The sequence below is a fragment of the Ovis canadensis genome, chromosome 1 (genome assembly GCF_042477335.2).
Source record: "Ovis canadensis isolate MfBH-ARS-UI-01 breed Bighorn chromosome 1, ARS-UI_OviCan_v2, whole genome shotgun sequence".
Lineage (NCBI taxonomy): Eukaryota > Metazoa > Chordata > Mammalia > Artiodactyla > Bovidae > Ovis > Ovis canadensis.
Window position 1 is genome coordinate 191,937,864 of NC_091245.1, and position 23,073 is coordinate 191,960,936.

The window sequence follows — 23,073 nt, forward strand, 5'->3', positions numbered from 1 at the left end:
CAGAGCACCCACTGCTGTTTCCTGCCCTTTCCCTCTCAGGTGCAAACACTGCTGTTCACTCCCCAGAGCCCAAAGCAGGACCCTAAATCTCATTCTGCCTGGGTGACCAGGACCACTGGGCCAGGGTGGAAGAAACACACTGCTCCCCTCCCTGCCCCACGCTTGGCTCACTGCCTTTTCTCTTGGCCGCCTCTCCAACCCCCACACGCCTTGAGCCAACAGTGTCATTTGTCAGACTGAAGTGCTATTGTTGTCATGATATGAAATCTTTTTTTGAATGTCGGTTTTTAAAGTGTTCTCACACCCCTGACCTTAGAGATTTTCTGGTCCAGCCCTTCCTTTTACATAGAAAACTTTGACCCAGAGCAGAGACCCACCCAGAGTCACGCAGTTGGTGGCTCCTCATTTGGCCTCCTGTCTGTTGGGGAGGGTGAGGGGTATGAATGTGAGCACCATTTTACTTGAGAAAGTTGAGATTTGGCAACGGTGGGAGGTGTGCCTGGGATAGTGTCAGGTAGGCAGTGGGAAGGTGGGCCCTCTGTTCTGTGGCTGGGCTTCCTCCCCCTCCCCAACGCACGCACACACACAACACACACAACACATACACACACACCCAATACTCCTCCCCTCCCCAACACACATACACACACAACACACACACCCCCAATACTCCTCCCCCTCCCCAACACACACACACACACAACACACACACCCCCGATACTCCTCCCCCTCCCCAATACACACACACACACAACACACACACACCCCCATACTCCTCCCCTTCCCCAACACACACGCACACACACACTCCCCAATATTCCCCCCGCTTCTCAACACACACACCCACACACACCCCCGCCCCCCAATACCAATCTTGCCCTTGCCCTGCAGGAGAAAGAGTGCATAGGCCAGTAACCTAGGAGGTGGCTAGAGAGACTGGGGTGGAGTGGAGGCTGGTGGTCACCTGACCTGTGACCTTACCCCTGCTATGGTAAGAGGGCAAGCACTGGTTGGTCTTCTAGGGAGCATGTTGACAAGTTTCTGTGATTCATTTGCTTGAGCCCTTGGCGTTGGGAGGGAGGCCTCCAAGAACTACGACCTTTGAGATGAAGTCTTTGCTGGGTGGCTTGTAACTTCCTGCTCCCTTTGGAGAAAGGTCCCCGGTGCCCCTCCTGCTGCCTCCCTCCTGCTGAGGCTGTTCCACTGCCCCGCCCCCTCCCGCTGCCTGGCTCAGCTCAGGGCAAGGAAGTGTGTCTGTGTCCCACCCAGCCCAGGACACTGCGTCCTGTATTATTTCCAGCCTGTTGGTCCTGGGAATCTCTACTTACTCGTTTTCATTTCCTCCCCTTGAACATTAGAAACATTAGATTCCAAAAATAATCCACGTCACAGTGTTTTGCAGAATGCCTGTGTGCATGTTTTCTCCTGAAGCTGTTTTTCTCCTCCTTAGCACCCGTTCTCCCGCTCTGTCCTTCACTCTGCCTCATGCTTGGGACACCGTGTGCTCAGTGTCCGCTGAGGTGGCCAGGCCTGCGTGGGAAGTGGGTGTGAGAAGCAGTGGAGCAAGGAGCGGCAGGAACACTGGGCACAGCAGGCTTGACTCCTCCCCCCACCCTCCCAGGTCTCTTACGAGGGCTGGCAGTAGCCTGAATTGTCATACGTGTCATAGGTGGCCTCCCATTACATGTGGACCCCACATGACCCTTCAGAACTGAGAACAGGGACACTATGCAAACAGTACTTCCCAGAATCTGGGTTGTTACTCTGAGTCTGTCTGCAGCAATTTAGATGAGCTAGGAAAGAAGGACGCTCATCAGAGATATAAACAGAAATTGTTTCCCAAGATTTCTTCCCAGCCATTTTACTTTGAAGAATCCACTTTCCTCCCTTCCCTTCACCTTCTGTCCTCCCTACTGCGCCCCTTCTGCTTCCTCTCCTGTTGGTGACCCTCTTCTCTGTGCCCACACACCTCCTCTAGCCTGTTACCCCAGCCTTCTAGGATGCATTCGTTCTCTCAGAACTGATTGTTTCACTTCCCTTTTGTGGTCTTGTTTTGTGGTCTCGCTTCCTTCCTTGGGTGGTTCCCTGTGTGGCTCAGGCCTCCCATGGAGAGCAGCGTGCATAGGCCACCAGAAGACCCAGCCAAGACTTCTAGAAAGAGCACTGGCATTACAATCACAAGAGACGAGTTTTGAATCACAGCTTAGCCACTTGCTAGCTGATTGACTATCTATGGCCAGTTTGCCCTCTCTGAGCAGTTTCTTTATCTGTAAAATGTAGATTTTTAATACATGCTTTAGGATTGTTATATGGATTATAGAAAATGTGTCTGAAGCATCTAGTATGCCAGAAGCCCAGTAGGTGCTCAGCAGATGGTAAGTTTATGGAGACCAGTTGGAGCTGGGCCATCAAGAGTGGAAGAGGCATGGGGGTTGGGGGGCTTTCTTGCAGGGCATGGGAAGAAGGGCAGAGAGTACACGGCCATCCACAACATGGGTACTGGAGCAGACAGTGGGCAGATGTGGCTACAAAACATAGAGGTGAGGTAAGGCCCTGGTGTCTGGGGAAGCTAGAGGAAGGAAGTTAGAAGTGTGTGCCCAGTTTGGCAGGATCTAAAACACTGTTGCTGAAGACAAGCCAATTAAATAAATGCCAGATACTGTACTGGGAACGGGCCATTGGAAGATGAACTGGAGTCAGGCTTTACCACACTAGAGCGGGGAGGCACTGGCAAACAGCTGCTGCACAGGGAAAGCTGACCGAAGAGCCTGTCACTGCTGTGGGGACAGCATGAGGGGAAACCTTCAGCCTGGATTGGGGTGCAGGCCAGGGAAGAACATGAGCAAAGGCATGGCAGCCTCAGAGGCACAGAGTAGGTTCCGTCCAGTGTGGCTGCAGCTCAGGCTCGGCATGTGGAGGGGTGTGGGCTGTAGGCAGGGGGAGGGCAGTGGAGGGAGGGGTGTCCATGCCATGTCGATTACCCGGAGTCACAACAGGAGGTCAGAAATCTAGTCACACCACTCCCTGAGCAACCAGGGACTGGAGGAAAGCTACATTCTTGCCCTTTCTTGGTACAGAGAAAAAAGGGATGTTGGTTTCTTCCATGCAGATGGGTGGACTGACTTGTCTCACCTGAGAGTGGCATGTGTCCTGTCCTAAAAGATTTCCCTGGGATACCCCTTGTCCCGAGGTGCCCGAGGAGGTGCAAACCAGAAGGCCCTAGAATGGAGAATGATGCTGGACTTGGGCCTTCAGCCCCGACATCAGGAAAACCTCTTTTGTGCTTTGTAGAGGCCCACCTCCCACACCTGTGTTTATACCAACCTCCCTCCTATCTGCCTATTGAAACCCTATCCTAGTTGAAGGCCTAGCTACTTTCCCCACTCTCCTCTGATGGAAGTGGTCTTTCTGTCCTCCGGGCAACTTTCCATAGTCTTTATCCATCAAACTGGCCCTGTCCCAATGCAGTGATATTACACATCCCCAGAGGTCAGGGCCAGTGTCTGAGATAACTGTGTTCCTCAGAGGCACTCAATACGCTGCCTGATAGAACAAAACTTTTGTGAGTGCTCTGAGTTGGCACAAGAGCACCACCTACTGCTGAGTGGTTTCAAGAGATGTCACTCTAATTTTTTGCTTAAAAGTTGGAATTAACAGGTTTCCTCTTGCAATGGAGAGAAAGAGTTGGAGTTAGGGAAACCAATTCTTGTCCTTTTATACTAATCCAAATGTGAGCCGATGAGTTGACAGGGAGAGAGGAAAGGAGAGGGGCAAGTCCTGGAGATAGTCTAAGGGAAAGAAAATAGGACATGGTGGTTCATTGGAGGTCAAGGAGGAAGGAGAACTAAGGGAACCACAAGACTTTTATGTTAGGGTGTTAAGGTGGTGAAAAGAAAGCCCAAAAGCACTTTGGAAGAAGGATAAATGACTTACTTCAAGTGTTGGTTTCTCTTAAGGCATGGAGAAGTCAAAGTGGTGATGAAGGTTATTGAAAACATTACCAGGAGTTACCTGGTTAGTGCATTTCTGCTCTACTCTTAGGGACAGTGGCATTATCTAAACACAAGAATTTACCTTAGTCCTCTGAATGAGGTTGTTAAGGAAATGGAGGGTTTTGAAGATTGGGCTCTTCCTTCCTAAGTTTTTTCTGAGTTCCTATGGAGTATATTCTGCTAGGTGGGGTCGGAAGCTGGAAGCATGATAGAGCATCTTCTCCAGCAGGTAGGTGAGCCTGGCTCCCTAGTGGTCTCCCACCTCTCAGCCTCATTGTTGCTGTAGGAAGAGGGGAGAAGGGAAGAGGAGAGGGCTAGCTTTCTTCCTCTGCTCAGAGTCAAGCCCACCTAGTCCAGACCCCTTCCAGCATAGCATCTGCCCCCTTTCTCGGAGAGGGACTCCTAAAGGGGAGGCCACCTCCTCCTCAGTCCACGTGGAATTTTTTCCCCAGATGTGCAAGTAATTGCCACAGCTGATTTTAGGATGTGTGGGAGGACTGGGTGAGAACATCCAACAGACACTCCATTTTTGCAGTAACAATAATAGTTACCGTTTATTGAGTATATCTTGTAGGCCAGGAACAAGCATTAGCTCATATAAATTAACTTGCCAGGGCCAGAACTCGGTTTATGCCTAAATTTAGCTCTGGGATAAAGCTGGGCACTATTTTCTCAGCTTGAATTAAATTGAGTTTGACCTCTTCAATTTTACATTTTGGGAAGTGAGTAAACATTCCCTCACGCTGTTCCTGAAAATATTTTATCATCATCTGTGGTTCAGATGGAAGGAATTTGGCCACTCAGAGTCAATATCCCAAGGCTCCCCGAGCTGACTCCTGGCTTGGTTGGTCCCGTTTCTCCTCTGCTTGACTTGCTGGCTCCTGGGTGACCGTTCCTTCCCACAGTGGGGTAGTGTGTGTGTGTTGCCAGGACTGCAGGAAATTTAGTCCATCCAGGCAAGCAGACTGGAAATAAAATGCAAAGAATAAAAACATTATTCAAATTCTGAAAACATTTATATTAATAATCGACTTGGTGAAACTTTTCATTACCTCACTTAGCATGAGGGCAGGTCTGAAGAGAGCGACCTTTTCAGGCCTAATAGGAGTGTGCTGATTTTCTAGGACAGTGTGTGATTTGAGCCTGAAGAGTTGTAGCCTGGGTTTCTTCAGTCAGAAAACAACTACCTGTGGCTGGCAGCTTAGCCTGTCTGGCAGGATAAGGAGGGGAAGAAAGTGGGAGGGAACTAGCATGTGCTCAGCGTCCACTGTGCGTCATGCCCTGTGCCAGACGCCTTCCGTATGGCACCTGTATCTCCTTCTTTACATCTGTCTTCTTCATCTCAGATGTTGAAGGGTTTTTAAGAAAAAGAAGAAGGGGCAGGAAGGAGGCAGGGGGCTGGGTGGTGGTGGTGAGACCCCGCGGTCATGGAGAAGTCTGTAATGTGTTAGTTGATTTTTTGTGAGATCATGGTGGCTGCCTTGAACTCTTCTTTGCAAATGAGATAAATGACTGTGTGTTGAGGGCTTCAGTGCAGAGACCCATTTAGGGTTAGAGGTGAATTTAACCTTATCATTCTCCTTCAGTGGTTCCTCACTGCCACTAAATAAAGACCTACTTCTTCTGCCTTTTGACCTTTGCCTTTTTTTTTCTATTTCTTAAATTTTTGTTGAAGTATAGCTGATTTACAATGTTGTATTAGTTTCAGATATACAGCAAAGTGAATCAGTTATATAGACACATATTTGTTGTTCTTGTTTAGTTGCTAAGTCATGTTCATCTCTTTGCAACCCCATGGACTGTAGCCTGCCAGGCTCCTGTGTCCATGGGATTTACCAGGCAAGAATACTGGAGTGGATTGCCATTTCCTTCTCCAGGGCATATACACTTTTCATAGTACTTTTCACAGTTAAAAGTGACAGACTATCAAATATATTTGCCTCCCTCACTAGACTCTGACCTTGATCTTTCCTCATTAGTCTCTAATCCAATATCTGGAATACAGTGGGCGCTCAATAAGTGAATAAAATAGTGTGCTAAGCATCCTGAGCACGTGACTGTTTATGTCGGCATGCTTTTGGCTACAAGAAACAGAACACTGGACTCTGTTGTTATGTTCCCCTTTTAACTCATTTTGTGCCTTTCCCTCCTATTTTGTTGAAGATGTTAATCATGGTTCTTTTGAAAGTCCTGTCTGCTAAATTATAGCCTAATCATCTCAGGTTCTGTTTCTATTGACTTTAATTTCTTTTATTCTTAGTCAATTTTCTCTCCTTCATATGTTGAATAATCTACCGGTTGTTATAGATGATGTATTGTACAGCCTCTTGATTAGGTTATCCTCCTCTAACTTTTGTTAAGTTTTGTTCTGGGATGCAGTTAAACTACAGATTGTGATCCTGTTGAGCCTTGGTTTAGGCTTTGCTATGACATATCTACTTCCATCTTTTCTTTAATTCTAGGATATAGCCCGTATTCTTAGGATGCCGTTCTTACTCTTACAGTCTGGTCTTTTTGGGGTCCCAGTTGAGTGTCCAGAGTTCACCAAAGTCTCTTCACACTGTCTGATTTAGAACTCGTAACATTTCCTCATCACTGTAGCCCCTGATGTTTCTCTTCAGTTTTCCGCATACCACAGCTATTCTCTCCTAGGCCTTCTGGAATCTTACCTTGCCTATGCACAGCTTAGGATCTGGCCAAGGACCTAAAGGAAATTTGGTGAACATTTTTAGGTCTCATTTTCTTAGCTCCCTCCTCTCTAATTTCCTATCACCGTGATTGCAAACACCCTACCAGCCCCGAAGTCTAGTCTCTGTTATATTACAGCCATTAAGACTGCTGCTCTCTGCTCAGCTCCTGTTTCTTGGCTTCATAGTTTGGAAAATACCCTCAGGGAGAAAGCCAGGGTAGACCTGGGGCTTATTTGTATGTTTCCCTTCCATCAAGGATCAGTGGTTTATGTTGGTTGTCAACCAATGCTTTTAACTAGTATACATATGATAGAGTTAAGTTCCTTACTAGCTACCCCATCAAAAACAGACTATATGTCTACATGAACTGTTTAAATAAAAATGTAAGGGCATCAGATTTACCTGCAGAGTTCCTGCTAAATCAGAATCTCAAGGATAGGGCCTAGGAAGCTATACTTTTTTAAGAAAACACTTTAGGTAGTTCTGAATGAAGGTTAGGTTTGTGAATTATGGTACATACTTGGGCAGTGAACTTGGAGGAAAGAGAAATCAGTATGGGCTCAGTTGGTCAAAGAAATCATTGCAAGGAAAGGAGACTTCCAGTACATTTTGAAGGGTGGAAGTAAATCGGATATTTGGGTATGGAAGGAGAGATGTGAACACATATATGGGGGTGGCAGTGAGCATGGTGTGATTTATTTGCATGGTGCTGAATAGAATATGGCAGGAAAGGATTCTTGATACATACAGTGGAGTGAAAGAATAGGGAGAAGGGCAGATATGGACCAACTGGGCATGGGGGCGGGGAGGTACCTTGCATGCCAGAATAAGGAGATTAGATTTTGAATTATAGGTAATAGATAGCAACAATAATTCTGTAGGGGATTTTTTTTTTTTTGGACTGAGGGAATGACGGGGTAAAAGTAGTGTATCAGAGCAGTGAGCCTGGTGGAGCAGATTGCTTGGTATAAAGAAGAAAACAGAGTCAGGGAAACCAGTAAGGGAGTAATTACAGTAATCTTGGCAGGAGGGGCTGAGCGGTGAGTGTCCATAGCAGTGGAAAGTACAGGGTACATTTCAGAATGATTTGAAGAAAGACAATGAATCGACTTCAGGGGGGCAGGGTAAAGATATGGGGGGTCAAGAGAAGGTAAGAGTTTTCACAGAGCAGGCGGAGTAGTTTGAGATGCTGATGCTACAGCAAGGGGGTATTCATACTGAATTCATGGGCACCAGGTGACTAGGAATAATCCAAAAATGTGTGCATTTGGGAGACAATTGGATAGTAGTTTAAAAGCATGGAATTTGAAGTCATATAGACTTTGCTTTAATATGCACCCCGACTGTGCAACCTTGGCCAAATTATTTGATCTCTCAAACAGTTTCTTCTAGAGAAAGGTGATGATGGTGATATCTAACTTACAGGGCTGTTTCGAGGCTTGAGATAATGTGTGTAAAGCTCATTGTGCAGAGCCACATATTTCTTCTTGTCAGTTATCAGGGAAGTTGAGGTTAGAGAGCACCCTGGAAGAGAGGAAATTAGGTTCAGATGGACACTAGATTCTGGATTTATCTCCATCACTTACAAACTGTGTTATCTTGGGCAATTTACTTCAGCTCTTTGTACTGAGTTTTCACTATGTCGAAAACGAAATTAACAAAACCTCATTTTTGCATTATTATGACACAACTGAGCGACTTCACTTTCACTTTTCACTTTCCTGCATTGGAGAAGGAAATGGCAACCCACTCCAGTGTTCTTGCCTGGAGAATCCCAGGGACAGGGGAGCCTGGTGGGCTGCCATCTGTGGGGTCGCACAGAGTCAGACACGACTGACGCGACTTAGCAGCAGCAGCAGCAGCATAAGGACTAAACATGAAAGTCTGTGAACGTACTTGGCACAGGATGTGGCATATGAAACAGGAAATAATATTTGGGTTGTTGAAAATGTGAGCCTGAATGGATTTTCAAATGGACAAAGCTGATGAATGAAAGACAGAGGGCTAAGGGTTGAGATGGTTCCAGTGAGGGTGTGAGGGACATGAAGGACAGCCATAAAGGGGCAGCAGAGAATTAGGAGGCAAGTTTAGATAAATCAGTGTAGAACTGAAGAATTGGTGGGCTTTTGAAATTAGAGTGTTCTATTGTTTTTGTCATGCTGAGACTAGATGTGGTGTGTCAAGAAAGCCTGAGTCTGTGAAACCCTGATTCTCCTGGGAGAAATTAGTGTTGGGTAGAGACTTGTGAAAGCAGGAGGAGAAAGCTGATCGTGTCTGCAGCTGGATGGCCTGCCTATGGTAGAGGGTCAGAGCCCGTCGAAAGGATGGCAGAAATGACGGCACTGGATTCTGATGCAAGATCAAGGGAAGGGTCAAGACCTCAGAAAGAAAGAGGCAGTCAGTTTTCATGGTGAGTGCAGACTTAGGAAAGCAGTAAAGGTAGAAAATATTACAAGAGGTTAAACAGGAAGTGGATGGAGGAAAAACGAAAGCAGCCAAGGGGCCAAATGTACTTCTGGAAGTTTGGTGAAAAAGAGAAGGGTAGACAGAAATGAAGCTTTGAGCATTTTGGAAGGTAGAGCAACAGGGTTAAGAATATCAACACTGGAATTAGGCCTCCTGAGTCTGAATCTTGGCTCTGCCACTTATAAGCTTTGTGACTTTGGGCAAGTTAATTAGCCTCTCTGTACCTTAGTTTCTCAGTTTGTAAAATGGAGATGATAATGTTTGGGGTCAATATTGGAGAGATAATTAGGATGTTATTAAGAGGAGTAAATGAGTTATATGTTAATAATGCTTAGAACTGTGCCTGGCACAAGGTGCTGTGCTGTGCTTAGTAACTTAGTCATGTCCAACTCTTTGTGACCCCATGGAATGTAGCCCACCGGGCTCCTCTGTCCATGGGACATTCTCCAGGCAAGAATACTGGGGTGGGTTGCCCTGCCCTCCTCCAGGGGATCTTCCCAACCCAGGGATCGAACCCAGGTCTCCCACATTGCAAGCCAATTCTTTACTGACTGAGCCACCAGGATGAGCATTTAGCAAATATTAGTTGCTATTATTGTTGTTATTACCATTATTACTGCTGTTATTGAGAGAAGTTGAAAGTGAGAAAGGAGCATGGGGAAAGGGAAGACAAAGAGAGACTATGTACACAGGATTTGGCTGTGCAATATGGATACCACACATACTAAGGAGTCTTAGATGCCACTGAGCATTCAGACTCAAAGACTGCTATGGGCCACCTTTGGTACTGATCCACTAGGGACAATATAAGGTGGGAGCTGTGGTTTCCTCACAGTACAGTCCTTGCAGCAGGTCAGCTCAGGTGCAAGGAGACAAGGTCCATGGTGGGCAGCCGCAGAAGCTCTCACGTCTCGACAACACGTCTCACACGAGCCAGTATCTCTTATAGCAACTCTATTGGCACAGCTTCCAGGGTTCTGGCAGTGGACACACCAGTTACAAGAGTCACCCCCTTCAGGGACGATCAAGGGACGTTATCCCCACCAGTTATTTATAGTTCATTGATAGTCTTTCCAATCCAGATTCAGTTTACCAGTCGGGAGTGTTTTTTTTTTTTCTAAACCATAGGCAACATGATTTAGTAACATGTTGGCACATGCTATCTTTATCTGTTTCCAGGGAAACAGAACTAGGGTGTTAACTGAAGGTCAGATTAGCATACGCAAGGGGAAAGGGTTTTATTAACTCCCTGCTCACAATGAGAGCAAACAGGGACATTTGTCTGTTTTATAGAGAAACTGGACAGTTCTAGATGTGAGTAGCATGTTAGGATGTTAGATCTGAGATCTGGGAATTAGGGAATTGAGGGTCAGAGTGGGTAAGAACTATGCTAGAGCATCAATAGCATGTCTGCAGGTCAGAGATACAGCCTGGCCTGTGATATTGTTTGGTGCCCTGACTGATTCCTGAGGCTACAGTGCTGGGGTCTCCCAGGTAACCAGGCTGAGCCATCCTCTGAGAAGAGCTGGATTTATGGTGATAGATAAAAATGACTTCTTTCTTGTACCATATATACAACTATGCCTGCTGTCATTCCAAAAGCCTAAAGAAGAACAGACAGGGCCCAGAACACCTTCTCTCCTTCAGTAGGTATTTATTAACTGTCTGTCAGGCACAAGTCCCAACTACCTCCCTGTCTATAGACATCAGTGAAAGACTGTCTCCCAGAACCCTGAGCTCGTTATGGTCTACAGGCCTGCAGGATACAGAAGAGGTGAGGTATCAAACTCCCTTCAGTAAGGAATTCTGGGGAGCTACAAACTAGGTCCACATCTTGGGGTCCTTTACCTTTTCTTTCTCTATCCTGCTTTGTAAAAGCAGGAAAGCTCAATCCTAGATGAGCAGATAATTGAAAACAAAGATTGGAGAGTCTTAAGGGTCCCTCAAGGTAGATGCCATCAAGATTTTGCATTCATTATGTCAGAAAGTCTGGAAGACCCAGCAGTGGCCACAAGAGAAAGGTCAATCCTCATCCCAATTCCCAAGAAGGGTCAGTTCAGTTCAGCTCAGTTCAGTCATTCAGTCGTGTCCGACTCTTTGCGACCCCATGAATCGCAGCACGCCAGGCCTCCCTGTCCATCACCAACTCCTGGAGTTCACTCAGACTCGCATCCATCGAGTTGGTGATGCCATCCAGCCATCTCATCCTCTGTCGTCCCCTTCTCCTCCTGCCCCCAATCCCTCCCAGCATCAAAGTCTTTTCCAATGAGTCAACTCTTCGCATGAGGTGGCCAAAAGAATGTGCTAACCATCAGACAATTGCACTCATCTCCCATGCTAGAAAGGTCATGCTTAAAATCTTGCATGCTAGGCTTCAGCATTATGCAAACCAAGAACTTCCAGATGTCTAAGCTGGGTTTAGAAAAGGAAGAGGAACTAGAGATCAAATTGCCAACACTTGGCTGGATTATAGAGAAAGCAAGGGAATTTCAGAAAAACATCTATCTCTGTTTCATCTACTATACTTAAAGCCTTTGACTGTGTGGATCATGACAGACTGCGGAAAGCATACCAGACCATCTTACCTGTCCCCTGAGAAACCTGTATGTGAGTCAAGAAGCAACAGTTAGAACCCTTTATGGAACAACTGATTGGCTCAAGATGGAGAAAGGAGTACGACAGGGCTGTGTGCTGTCACCCTGTTTGTTTAACCTATATGCTGAGCACATCATGAGAAATGCAGGCTGGATGAGTTACAAGCCAGAATCAAGATGGGTGGGAGAAACATCAACAACCTCAGATAAGCAGATGATACCCCTGTGATGGCAGAAAGTGTAGAGGAACTAAAGAGCCTCTTAATAAGGGTGGAGGAGCAGAGTGAAAGAGCTGGCTTAAGACTGAATATTAAAAGTAAGATCATGGCATCTGGCCCCATTACTTCGTGGCAAATAGAAGGGGAAAAGGTGGAAATAGTGACATATTTCCTCTTCTTGGGCTCAAAAATCATTGTGGATGGTGACTGCAGTCATGAAATCAGAAGATTGCTTCTTGGCAGGAAAGCGATGACAAACCTAGACAGTGTGTTGAAAAGAGACGTTACTCTGCCAACAAAGGTCTGTATAGTCAAGGCTATGGTCTTCCCAGTGGTCATATATGATTGTGAGGGCTGGTCTGTAAAGAAGGCAAAATGCCGAAGAATTGATGCCTTCGAACTGTGGTGCTGGAGAAGACTCCTGAAAGTCCCTTGGACAGCAAGGAGATCAAACCAGTCAGTCTTAAGGAAGATCAGTCCTGAATATTCCCTGGAAGGACTGATGCTGAAGCTGAAGCTCCGGTGTTTTGGTCATCTGATGTGTACAGACAACTCATTGGAAAAGTCCCTGATGCTGGGAAAGATCAAGGGCAGAAGGAGAAGAGGACATCAGAGAATGAGATGGCTGGACAGCAATGAACATGAACTTGGGCAAACTCCAGGAGATGGTGAGGGACAGGGAGGCCTGGTGTGTTGCAGTCTATGGGGTCTCAAAGAGTTGGACAAGACTGGGCTGTTGAATAACAACAAGGATCCTAGGCCAGAACACACACATGGGGTCTGTGTGTTTCCCTGTTTGCCTGAAGACATATACCCGGGGTCAGGCAGAGCTGTGTGAAAGCAGAGTTGTAAAGTGGGGAAATTTGCCCTTGGTTCCCTCCCACTGCCATCTTAGGGCCTGTCTCTTTTGGTCTAGGGCTCCTCTGCCACCCCATTTTAGGATCCCATCCCTGAGTCATGCTCACAAAGGACCTTGCTTTCTTAATAAACTGTTTCTGTGCCCGGGATAAACCAATTCTAGGAAGGGTTGCAGGAATGATGCATTTTAATAGGAGTCTCTCCTGGGTGAAAACTTTTAAGAGTCAAAGTGATTCAGTCTGTAATAGTGAAAGGTTGGGATATGGCAGAGAGGATGGGGAAGGGGAAGGGCAGGAGAGGGTTAGATCACTGTTCCAGTGTTTGGGCTACACAGGGAGGCCAGGAGGGGACAGTGCCCTCAGGCATGACCCTGAGAGAACATGCAGGGCTTTGAGTCCTGTGTAAGCAAAGGCTCTTTCATTCTTTCTTTCTCTCTCTCCTTCCCTCTCTCCCTCTCTTTCTCACCCCGAGTGTGTGTCAGGGTGGGGGCAGTGGGGAGATGCACAGGTGTCCTTGGTCTGTCTAGTGCCCTGTGGAGGTTCTGGGAGCATGTCTCCGGCAGGGTGGGCTGTGGATGTTTGTGTATGAGCTTCAGGTGTAATTTCCATGAGCCCACAGTGATTTTGCAGTAGGGTAAAGATTGTGCAATTTTAAATCTACACCGTTCATCAGTTCTCTGCTCTGACACAAACATTAGGGAAATATGTGCAGTAGAATATGCTCACTGTATAGATTTAAAAATCTATCTGGTATGTAGCAATTACCGAAGCATGAAATTTATTGTTTTATTTTAATCTCACTATTACACTAAGGTTGAAATAGTGTAAATTGTTATCCCCATTTCACAGATAAGGAAACTGAGGTTCAGACCATTAACGGACTTGTCAACGTTTATAAAGCAGGTCAATAGTAGAACCCAAGTCTCCTGAATTGAAACTTCTTCTTTACACTATAACACACATAACATTTTGTTGTGGAATTGACTGCACAGCAAGTTTTCAGATGTAGCAAGCTTCTTGGGCAAGGAGGCTGTTAGTATTCTTTAGGGCATAGGCATTCACGGATGGGTTAATGCAGTATACAAGCGGGATACAGGGGACAACAGGTAATGCTGGAATGTGCATACTTAGAAAAGAAAATCATTTAGTTGTCTTCTGTCCTCTCAATCAAGTCACCCAAACCAGAATATGAGCAAATTAAAACCTATATAATTTAAACTACAGATAGCATAAAATTCTAACACTAGGTGGTAAGTTGGTTTGAAAGTTAAAATTCTAAATCAGATGCTGTTGCTAAATGTGGCAAATGAAGGAAATAAGTCCTGGATTATTACTTAATATCCTTGCTCTCTTAATAGTTTATGCTTTATTAAAAACAGAACAGAACAATAATAATCTTTTAGCTATCCCCATATTTAAAAGAAAAGGATAAAAATGTTTCTGTTTAGTTTCCTAGTTTGCATGTAAATAGATTCTATCATTTATTATATATTAAAAACTAGATTTTTATATTTTCACTGAGTTTTAGCCAGCATAAAAAATTACTTAGCAAAATATGAAGAAAAAAACTCAAGTAGCTTACATGTAGCATCCATCTTCTTAATGAGATGAAACTATGTTGGTTTCCAAACAAAGAGATAAAATTTCATTATTTAGACATGAACTTTCCTCCTGGAGGAATTTTGTTGTCTTTTTACATTTTGTGGAACCTACCATTTGCTGCTTCTCAAAAAAAGAAATAACAGTAACAACAACAACAATAAACAGTTCAGAATGTTTGAAACCACTGTGGAGATGTTTCCTTTAATTTTTTTTTCTTTAGAGTTTTGTTCAAGTGTCTAGTTGAAGTGTCTTCCAGAGAAGCCAGTTCAAACAGATCAAACATAGTATCCTAGTTGGAAGGGAATTTAGAAAGGGTCAGCTTGTCTGGAGATTAGCAACCCCAGAACCCATGGCCAACTTGCTCATGCATTGCTTTCATTCACTAAGTATTTATTAAGAGAAGTGTAGCTGTTTGGATCAGCTGTCTCCAGGCACTGAGAGGGCAGGGGTGAGGTAGAGAGGAGGGGGCTGGGTACTAGGCCGTGAATGGCCTGTGAGGGACAGTGTCCTACCACAGCTGGAGCCTCATAGTGCCCTGGTGGCTGCCTTTCGAGGGGCAACTGCTCTGGGGAGCCTGGGCAGAGGAGGTCCTGTAGTCAAGGAGGTAGGGCAGTATCCCTTGAGCCTGGATCAGCAGACACTCAGTGAATGTGCCTTGGGTGAAATGAGTAAAAGCCCATTGGGTGGGCTTCACTTCTCTGACCTGTTTGCCGCCTGTAAATTGGGCCTGATGGAGGCAGTGAGATGATGTGTGCGAATGGACATTTCGAACTCTAAACCTCAGACAGATATCAGGGCTAAGACTAAGAAGCTGCCTTTCTCTGGCTGTCAAACACAATGCCAGTTTTCTCACAGACATTCTTTGTAATCAAAAGTTAGAAGTGTACTTTGTAACAATGAATATGTATTCTGATGCAGGAGATTCAATAAGACTAATTTTTATTTTGAATGGAAAAAAGTGCTTTGCGTAAGTTTCCCAGTGGAGCCAATTGTAAGCCAGGATGCTTACTTCCATTCTGGGTACTACTTATCCCTTGCAAATGAAGAGAAGCACAGAAATGAAGAGACCTGCCCACAGTCTCACGGGTAGTTAGTGACAGAGCCAGGCCCAGACCCAGTCTTGTCCTCATCCTGCTTGACCACACACCCACCTGGGAGTATACATGCACACACTCATATTCTCTGCTGCTGGTTCCACTGAATGCAGCAGAAATGCTGATGATCCTTTCAGGCAGTCAAGTTCAAAAAGGTGAGGGCTATATATTATTAGCAGATTCAGGCCCAGAGAAGACTTGAGACTGTCCCGAGAAAACAGCCGTGTTGGGAAAACCCTGGTTCCTGCTATCATGTAAACTATCTGGCCTCTAGAGCAGGTGTTTTTCTCACTGCATGAGATGAGTGTCACGTCTTTGGAGCATTGCATCTAGCCTCCAGCATAGCTGCAGTTCCCCAGAAAGTTCAGCCCCAGAGACTGCTTATGTTCTCCACTACGGAAGGCAGATGGGGCAAAATGGCTTGGGCCCAGACCTCATCATGTGATAAGTCTGCTCAATGAGATGTGCACTTCCTCCAGCACTTTCTGTCCTCACCTGCCATTTAACTTGCTGTTGTCCCTGCTTTCCCCCCTAATTGGCCCATGCTCAGCTCTCCTTGCTCTGTAGTCCAGCAGGGACCTGGCGCCAAGCAATCTAATAATTCTGATGCTAGCACATAACTCTCTGTTTATTAGCATATCTAAATAGTCATTTAGCAGAAAATACAAGGAAGGTCACTTCCAGGCCACTAGGATAGCCAAGGAAATATAAGGAGTGAGTTTATCCCAAGTTCTAAGGACTTCAAGCATTTCAGATTTTCATTAATTTTATTGATTCTTTCATCAACAAGAAAAAGAGATAGAAATTATTTTAAAATGAGGTTGAGAGGTAGAATTTTAAAGAACAAAAATTACACAATGAAATTCCTTTAGTCTCCAGGGGGGTGCTTGTCTTCTTCCCCTCTTGTCCTTAATAATAATTTTAAGAAACACCAACCATGTGCCACTGGTGTGGGATTGGCTATGGATGGCAGACCCAGGGTGTTGCACACCACCAATACCAACCAGCCTCCACAGGCTCCCCTGGCCTGGGACATCCATGGACAGTCAAAAGTGAAGAATGCTACTTTTGCCCTTTATCTGTGTAGGCAGCAGAGAGTGATCTGGGTTATTCAGAAGGGAGACTCCTCTCTAAATCAAAGCATGCCCATTTGCCTTGGGAAGGTGGTTTGTTTATGCTTATGTGTGGGTTGTCATAGCCTTGATGTCTCTCTCCTGACCTCCAGACAAAACTCTTAACTACCCACAGGACACCTTCACTTGAAGTTCTCCTAAGCATCTAAAACTCAGTTATCTAACATGGAACCACGATCTCTCCTCCCTTACCCCAGCTTCTCACCCTCCTCCTGAGGTAGTACCATGGCATCTTCTTTTACAAGGACCCGGGGTGCTATGCCAGATACCTGACTATTCTCCCCGTCTCTCCCTCACCCCCACTTCCTAAGCAGTTGGGAGTCCTCAGTCCCTTCCTAGTAGCTCTTACTCTGCCCACTTCTCAAGCTCCACTGCCATTCCCCACACCCAGGTTTCCAGGCTATCACTCTTGCTCCCCAGGATTACTGTAACAGCCTCCCAACCATTTTCACCACTCCATCTCTCCCCTCCAGCCTCCCATCCCACACTGCTCCAAAGCTCACATCGAGCTTCACTGCTCAGCTCACAACCCTCCACTGACGCCTTGCTGCCCACAGTATATAGACCAGGTTTCCTGAAGCCTGTGTCTAGAGCTCTTCACGGTCCCATCTACCTCCTCAGCCACATATTCTCCTTACATCAGGTCAAGAAGCACAAAAGTGGTGATTTCAGAGCCCTTAGAACACTGGGCTGCCCCAGAGTTCTGCCCCTTTGATCTCCCCTTTGTGTGGAGCTTACATCTATCTCATTCATCTTCTGCTGGCTAATTCCTACCTGAGTCAAGGTCAGCTCAGGTGTCACCAACCCTGGGAAGCCTTCTGTGCTCTTTCCTGTCTCCACACCACCAAGAGTGGGTGCTACCTTGATCCACCATCTTGACCTTTATCTTGATAGATTTCTTTTCAAATTGTGATCTTAATTGCCATATGCCAAGTTATACTAACATTATATCTGAGTCCATGTTTGTTTTTCACAATGGCTTTTAAGCCACTTAAACTCAAGAAGCACATATTAATCATTTTTGCCTTGAACAGTGCCGGGCATATAATGAGTGTCCGATAAATGTTGGTTAAACTGAAAAAATAAATTCATTTGTCTGAATTTGGCTTCCTTGGTGGCTCAGAGGTTAAAGCGTCTGCCTCCAATGCGGGAGACCCGGGTTCGATCCCTGGGTCAGGAAGATCCCCTGGAGAAGGAAATGGCAATCCACTCCAGTATTCTTGCCTGGAGAATCCCATGGATGGAGAAGCCTAGTAGGTTACAGTCCACAGGGTCGCAAAGAGTCTGACACGACTGAGCGACTTCACCTTCACCTTCACCTTTGTCTGTTTAAAGGAGGAAAATGGAATGAGGCTGTAGTTCTGCCTCGAGGAGAGCTGGTGTGAATTTTGCAGCATCTCAGCTTGCATCTCTGCTCAGTTCTTTCCTGCTCTTCTCTGCAACTGAACCACAGTCTTTAGCTCATCCCAAGCTACTGAGCGTGAGTTCCAGGTGTAGCAGTCCTCTTCTCCAAAGGTTTAACATCTTTCCTGGCTATATCAGTTGACTACTCAAGGCAGAAAATTACAGAAAATCCAACTTAAACCAGTTTGAGTAATAAAGAGGATTTATTGGCTCAGGTTCTAAGGAAGTCCAGAGAGAAGATGGTGATCAGGCAAGGCTCAAGCAGAACTCTGCCTTTTTCTTTCCATTATTTTGGCTACACTCTTTCTCTGCCCATTGACTTCTCCCTCAAGCTGCCACCAGAATTGTGACAGTTCAGCAATTTGAGGTGCAGGGTCACAATGACAGTATCAGAGGAAGAGAAGTTGTATCTATAGTACTGCAGTTCTGTTTTCCCAGAAGCTTCCAGCAAACTTCCCTTCGTGTTTTATTATACTGAATTGAATAACATTCCTGTTTCTTACCAGTTTCGCTGGTGGCCCAGACAGTAAAGAATCTGCCTGTAATACACGAGACCTAGGTTCAATCCCTGGGTCAGGAAGGTCCCCTGGAGAAGGGAATAGCAACCCACTACAGTATACTTGCCTGGAGTATTTCTTGGACAGAGAAGCCTGGTGGGCTACAGTCCATGGGGTCACAAAGAGTTGGACATGTTTCTAAGATAATCCCATCAGTCAGGAAATGTCATACACTGATTAGCTTAGATCTGGTGTCCTGAGAAGCGATAACCCTTAGAGTGACCAGGCTTTTCCTTGGAACTGAGGTTCTGATCAGCTCCCCTAAAAGTGAGTGGGCCACCTGGGAAGAAGGTAGAAACCTAAATGAAAACCAGGTACAGAGCTGGGGGAGGAAAATGGCTCAGTGCCCACTGTGCCAGGCAGTATTTACCCTACCTTTAAAATCTTCCTCTTCTGATTCCTCATGGCTTATAGCAGAAACCCTAAAATTGTGAGGCTCTGGGATCAAACGAAAAGTTGATTCCATTCAGAGTCAATTCAACGATGTGTGTGGTCAGGCAGTGTAAATGGGAGGGGAGTATATTAGGATGCTCTGTGGCTTCCGACAAGGGTCTCTCCTGCTGGTGCAGTAGGGGATACATGAAACCTCCCACCTGTCCTGTCCCTAAAGCATGTTGGGGGGGGGGGTTCTTTTGATGATTTTGAAAAGTTTTTAAAAGGAGAAATAAAGGTTTCTAAAAGTTTTTAAAAGAAGAAGCTGATAGTAAACAGCTTTCTCCTAACTCTCCCTGGTCCTCTTACTCATTTTCTTTTTCCTCTAGAGTTTGTAAGGAAGCATCGAGGCTGATGGTGGGGCCTCCTTCTAAGGAGGGCTCTCCTGGGAAGCCAGGCTGGGGGCACCCCAACCCTGAGCACAATGTCTGGTCCTCACTGGGCACCAGCAGAAGGGCTGGTTTTCTTCCAGTAGCTCTTACAGTTTCTTGCTGTTGAACTCATAACCATTATCTGTGTCTTCTTTTCCCCTTCCAGATGTTTGACTGGATAAGCCACAACAAGGAGTTATTCCTCCAGAGCCATACAGAGATCGGAGTCAGCTACCAGCACGCCCTAGACCTCCAGACACAGCACAATCACTTTGCCATGAACTCCATGGTGAGTGCAGGACCTGTTTTCTTGGGGCAAGAGAATGATGAAGGGGAAAGGGGTTGGGGTACAGAGGGTAGAAACAGACTTCCAACCTGAGTAGGAAGGAGAAGCTCTGAACATGAAGCCCCTTTTAGCATTCCATTTGCTAGCATGGGGACGTGTGCAGAGCACGTGGTGAGCTGGCTATTCCTGCAGCAGATTATGGCCCCGTTTCTGCCTCTGAACCCTGCTTTATGTGGTAAAAGGAATGTGCTGCGGTTGTAGAAGCTATCAGCCCTGTGCTGTACTAGAAGGGAGAGTGCCCCTTTCTACTCCACTGACTTCACCGACTGGCACGTGAGTCACTGAGCTGATGGAGAGGGACCTCAGTCTGTGGCACATTGGAAACCAGTGAGTAAACTGGGTTGTTGGACTAGAGAAGAGGAGCCTGTGAAGGGCTGCCTTGCAGAGAAGAGGTGGAATTGTTTCCTGTTGGTCTAGGAAGCAGAACTGTCCAGGGGACTACAGCTGGAGCAGGAGGCAGGACGTGGCTCGGGAGTTGGCTTGTATTGAAAGTTAGAGCCCCCGTGATGGGGAGAGTTCAAGCAGATGCTGAATTCAAACAGAGAGGGATACTTGCTGGCTGTAGTCATAGGAAATGTACTTCTCTGTGCTTCAATTTCTTCATCTGTAAAATCAGAATAATAATAGCTACTTTATATGATGGTTGGGAGGATTTAATGAATTAATTGTAAGGTGGCTGGAGATGTGCCTAGTACTTCCTCCATTATCAGTAAGTATTGGTATTATGATATTAATGATGCTGATGATATAGGAGTCTAGTCTAGATAATACGTATGATTCCTTGAAAAACCAACACTTTGGGATACTTATTTTTCCATGTGGTCACCCCAAGACTTTGAAATCTTGTCTGCCTCTTTGAACCCTTTGTATTTGAAATGCCTGCAGCCTAAGTATGCCTCAACATCTCTCTCTCTCCCCTCTGCCAGCTCTTCCTTCTTGTACTGCTGATCCAAAAGAACATCTCTGCCATTCCCCATATATCTGATGCCAGAGACACCTTATCATTTCAACTGGTGATGATAGGAGGAGGGCAAGTATTAGAAAAACATAAACCCAGAAGATCACAGAGGCCAGGAAGGAAGACAATTTCATTTTCTAAGGAGTTATTTTAATTATGTGATACACTGGACTTACTGTATTGAAGAAGAAATAACTCTGGCCTCAAGTTTTCAGTGTCTGATAAGGGAGATAACTCAGACAGTCATGGCGCAGTTTGATATGTGCTGTGATTGAGTTGCTGTGTGGGCTTCCCTGGTGGCTCAGTGGTAAACAGTCTGCCTGTCAATGCAGGAGATGCGGGTTTGATTCCTGGGTGGGGAAGATCCCCTGAGAAGGAAATGGCAGTCCACTCCAGTATTCTTGCCTGGGAAATCCCTTGGACAGAGGAGCCTGGCAGGCTACAGTCCATGGTGTTGCGAGAGAGTTGGACATGACTTAGCAACTAAACAACAAGAGATGCTGAGTGACTAAGAACCTTACAGTCTCAATTATTTAAAGCAATAGGGGTTTATTTCTTGTTCCTACCATGTACCCATCACTGGCTGGTTGGGGTTCTGCTCATCACAGTCACTCAGGGATCCAGGCTGAGGGAGCAGCCACTGTCTCAGATGCAGCCAGTGCCTCACTGGACAAAGCAAGCCTCCAGGCACATGTTAGCTCTGAAAGCTTCCACCTAGAAGTGGAACATTTTGCTACCTAACACCAGTCACATGGCCACATCTAACTTCGTGTGTGGAGATATATGGTCTTACCTCCAGATATTAGGGAAGAGAGAGTGGGTACTTGTGAATAACCATAATGGTTAGCAAAGGGAGTCACTGCGGGGTATCAGGTACAGATGAACAGCATGGGATTTGCATGGGAAGGTACTTCGGGCTGCAGAATAGAAGGCTGTGGGACCAGGCAGGGAAAACATCAATATTGACTGTGTTGTCAGTTTTGGCCACAGCAGTCTTGCCTTCATCTAAATGTAAAGACTCATTCCCTTCCAACTAGTCTTCTATAATTGTGTCTCATCTCAGGTTTGCTTTAGTCACAGAGGAACAAAGCAATTGATCACAAGTGATTAAGAATGTGAACTCAGATCTAGTCAGTTTTGATTATCTGTGTGCCTTGTAGATTTCCCCGGGTGAATTTTACAAATTCTGTACCAGAATCTTCATGTCACCCAACTGCCTGGCCCTAAGGCAGACAAACTCATTTTAATAAGAAGCAAAGACAAACATAATTAGAGAGGTAAGTCTGCTACCAAGCCCCTCAAAACAATGAACTACAAAGTTAAATAGAAAGAGCCTTTGGCTTTGAATTATCTGCACCACTGCCCTTCTCCGTTAAGATGGATAACTGAGAGTTAATGACACATCAAAAACTCTTTCCTCTGACAAATTTACCTTTGATGTTTCCATTTTCAGGACAAAAAAAAATTAAAATGAGGGAAGAATTTTACTGAAAGGAAGCATCTTCTGGAACTGGGAGAGAAGAAGAGGAATTTTAATATACAACAGCCAATTAATATGTTCCGGCCCATCTCTAAGTCTCCCACTGCCATGAGTGCCTGCAGCACTCAGAGGCCCATTTAGCCTGATTATCCTGGCTTTCCTCTCCAGCTGCAGGCAGGGGAAGGGAAACCCCAGTGCTGTTTGATCAAATTGCCCAAACCAGTGCATTATAGACAGAGACCAGTGCCTTTGTTAACTGGGAGGTTTACAGGTTTGTTATTAAAAGGAACTTCCCCTAAATGGATGTCATCATCCCAAGCAGGTGAAAGAAGGGTATTAGAGACTCCTTTTCTCTGGCCTGAGTGGTGGATGTTGCTGCCAAGAAACAGATGAATTTAAGCAGCTACTGATGGAGCCCAGTGACTGTAGGAATGATCAGTTACTCAGGGGAAGTGGGAATGTGGGTTGTTCTGTAAATTCCCTGAGACATTTACATTTTGGTTCTTGGAACAGAACCTACACATATGCCACACATTTGTCCACCTAAAAGTGCATGTAGCATGCTTTGTTTCAGGCTACAGGTGAGTTGTTTGCTACTGAATCCTTATCATGTCATCTGGTCTCTCCGCTGGAACCTCTGTGGGACAGACCATCTCTCTTTTGTTCGCCACTATATGCCCAACATCCAATCTAATCCTTAATTATTTGTGGAATGAGTCAAGAAAGAAGTCATGAGGTTCTTGGGATCTTAAATTGGGGAGGGTGATCGATAAGCTTTAGGGTTTACTACTGAAATAGGCCAGTGATCCCTTACCTTTCTGCGCAGTCACAAGCCCCTTTGAAATCTAATGAAAATTGTGAGTCTTCTCTGCAGAGAAA

The 23,073-nt window shown here is 45.6% G+C and overlaps 1 protein-coding gene across 10 annotated transcripts in view; it reads left to right on the forward strand.

Annotated features, from left to right (window-relative positions):
- Window positions 1–23,073, forward strand: part of KALRN (kalirin RhoGEF kinase) — a 695,559-nt gene that overhangs the window by 254,657 nt on the left and 417,829 nt on the right. For all 10 annotated transcript variants that reach the window (XM_069555992.1, XM_069555980.1, XM_069556000.1 and 7 more), the window contains exon 6: window positions 19,577–19,699. In XM_069555992.1, coding sequence (XP_069412093.1) covers window positions 19,577–19,699 — 123 coding nt within the window. The remainder of the gene's footprint in view (window positions 1–19,576; window positions 19,700–23,073) is intronic.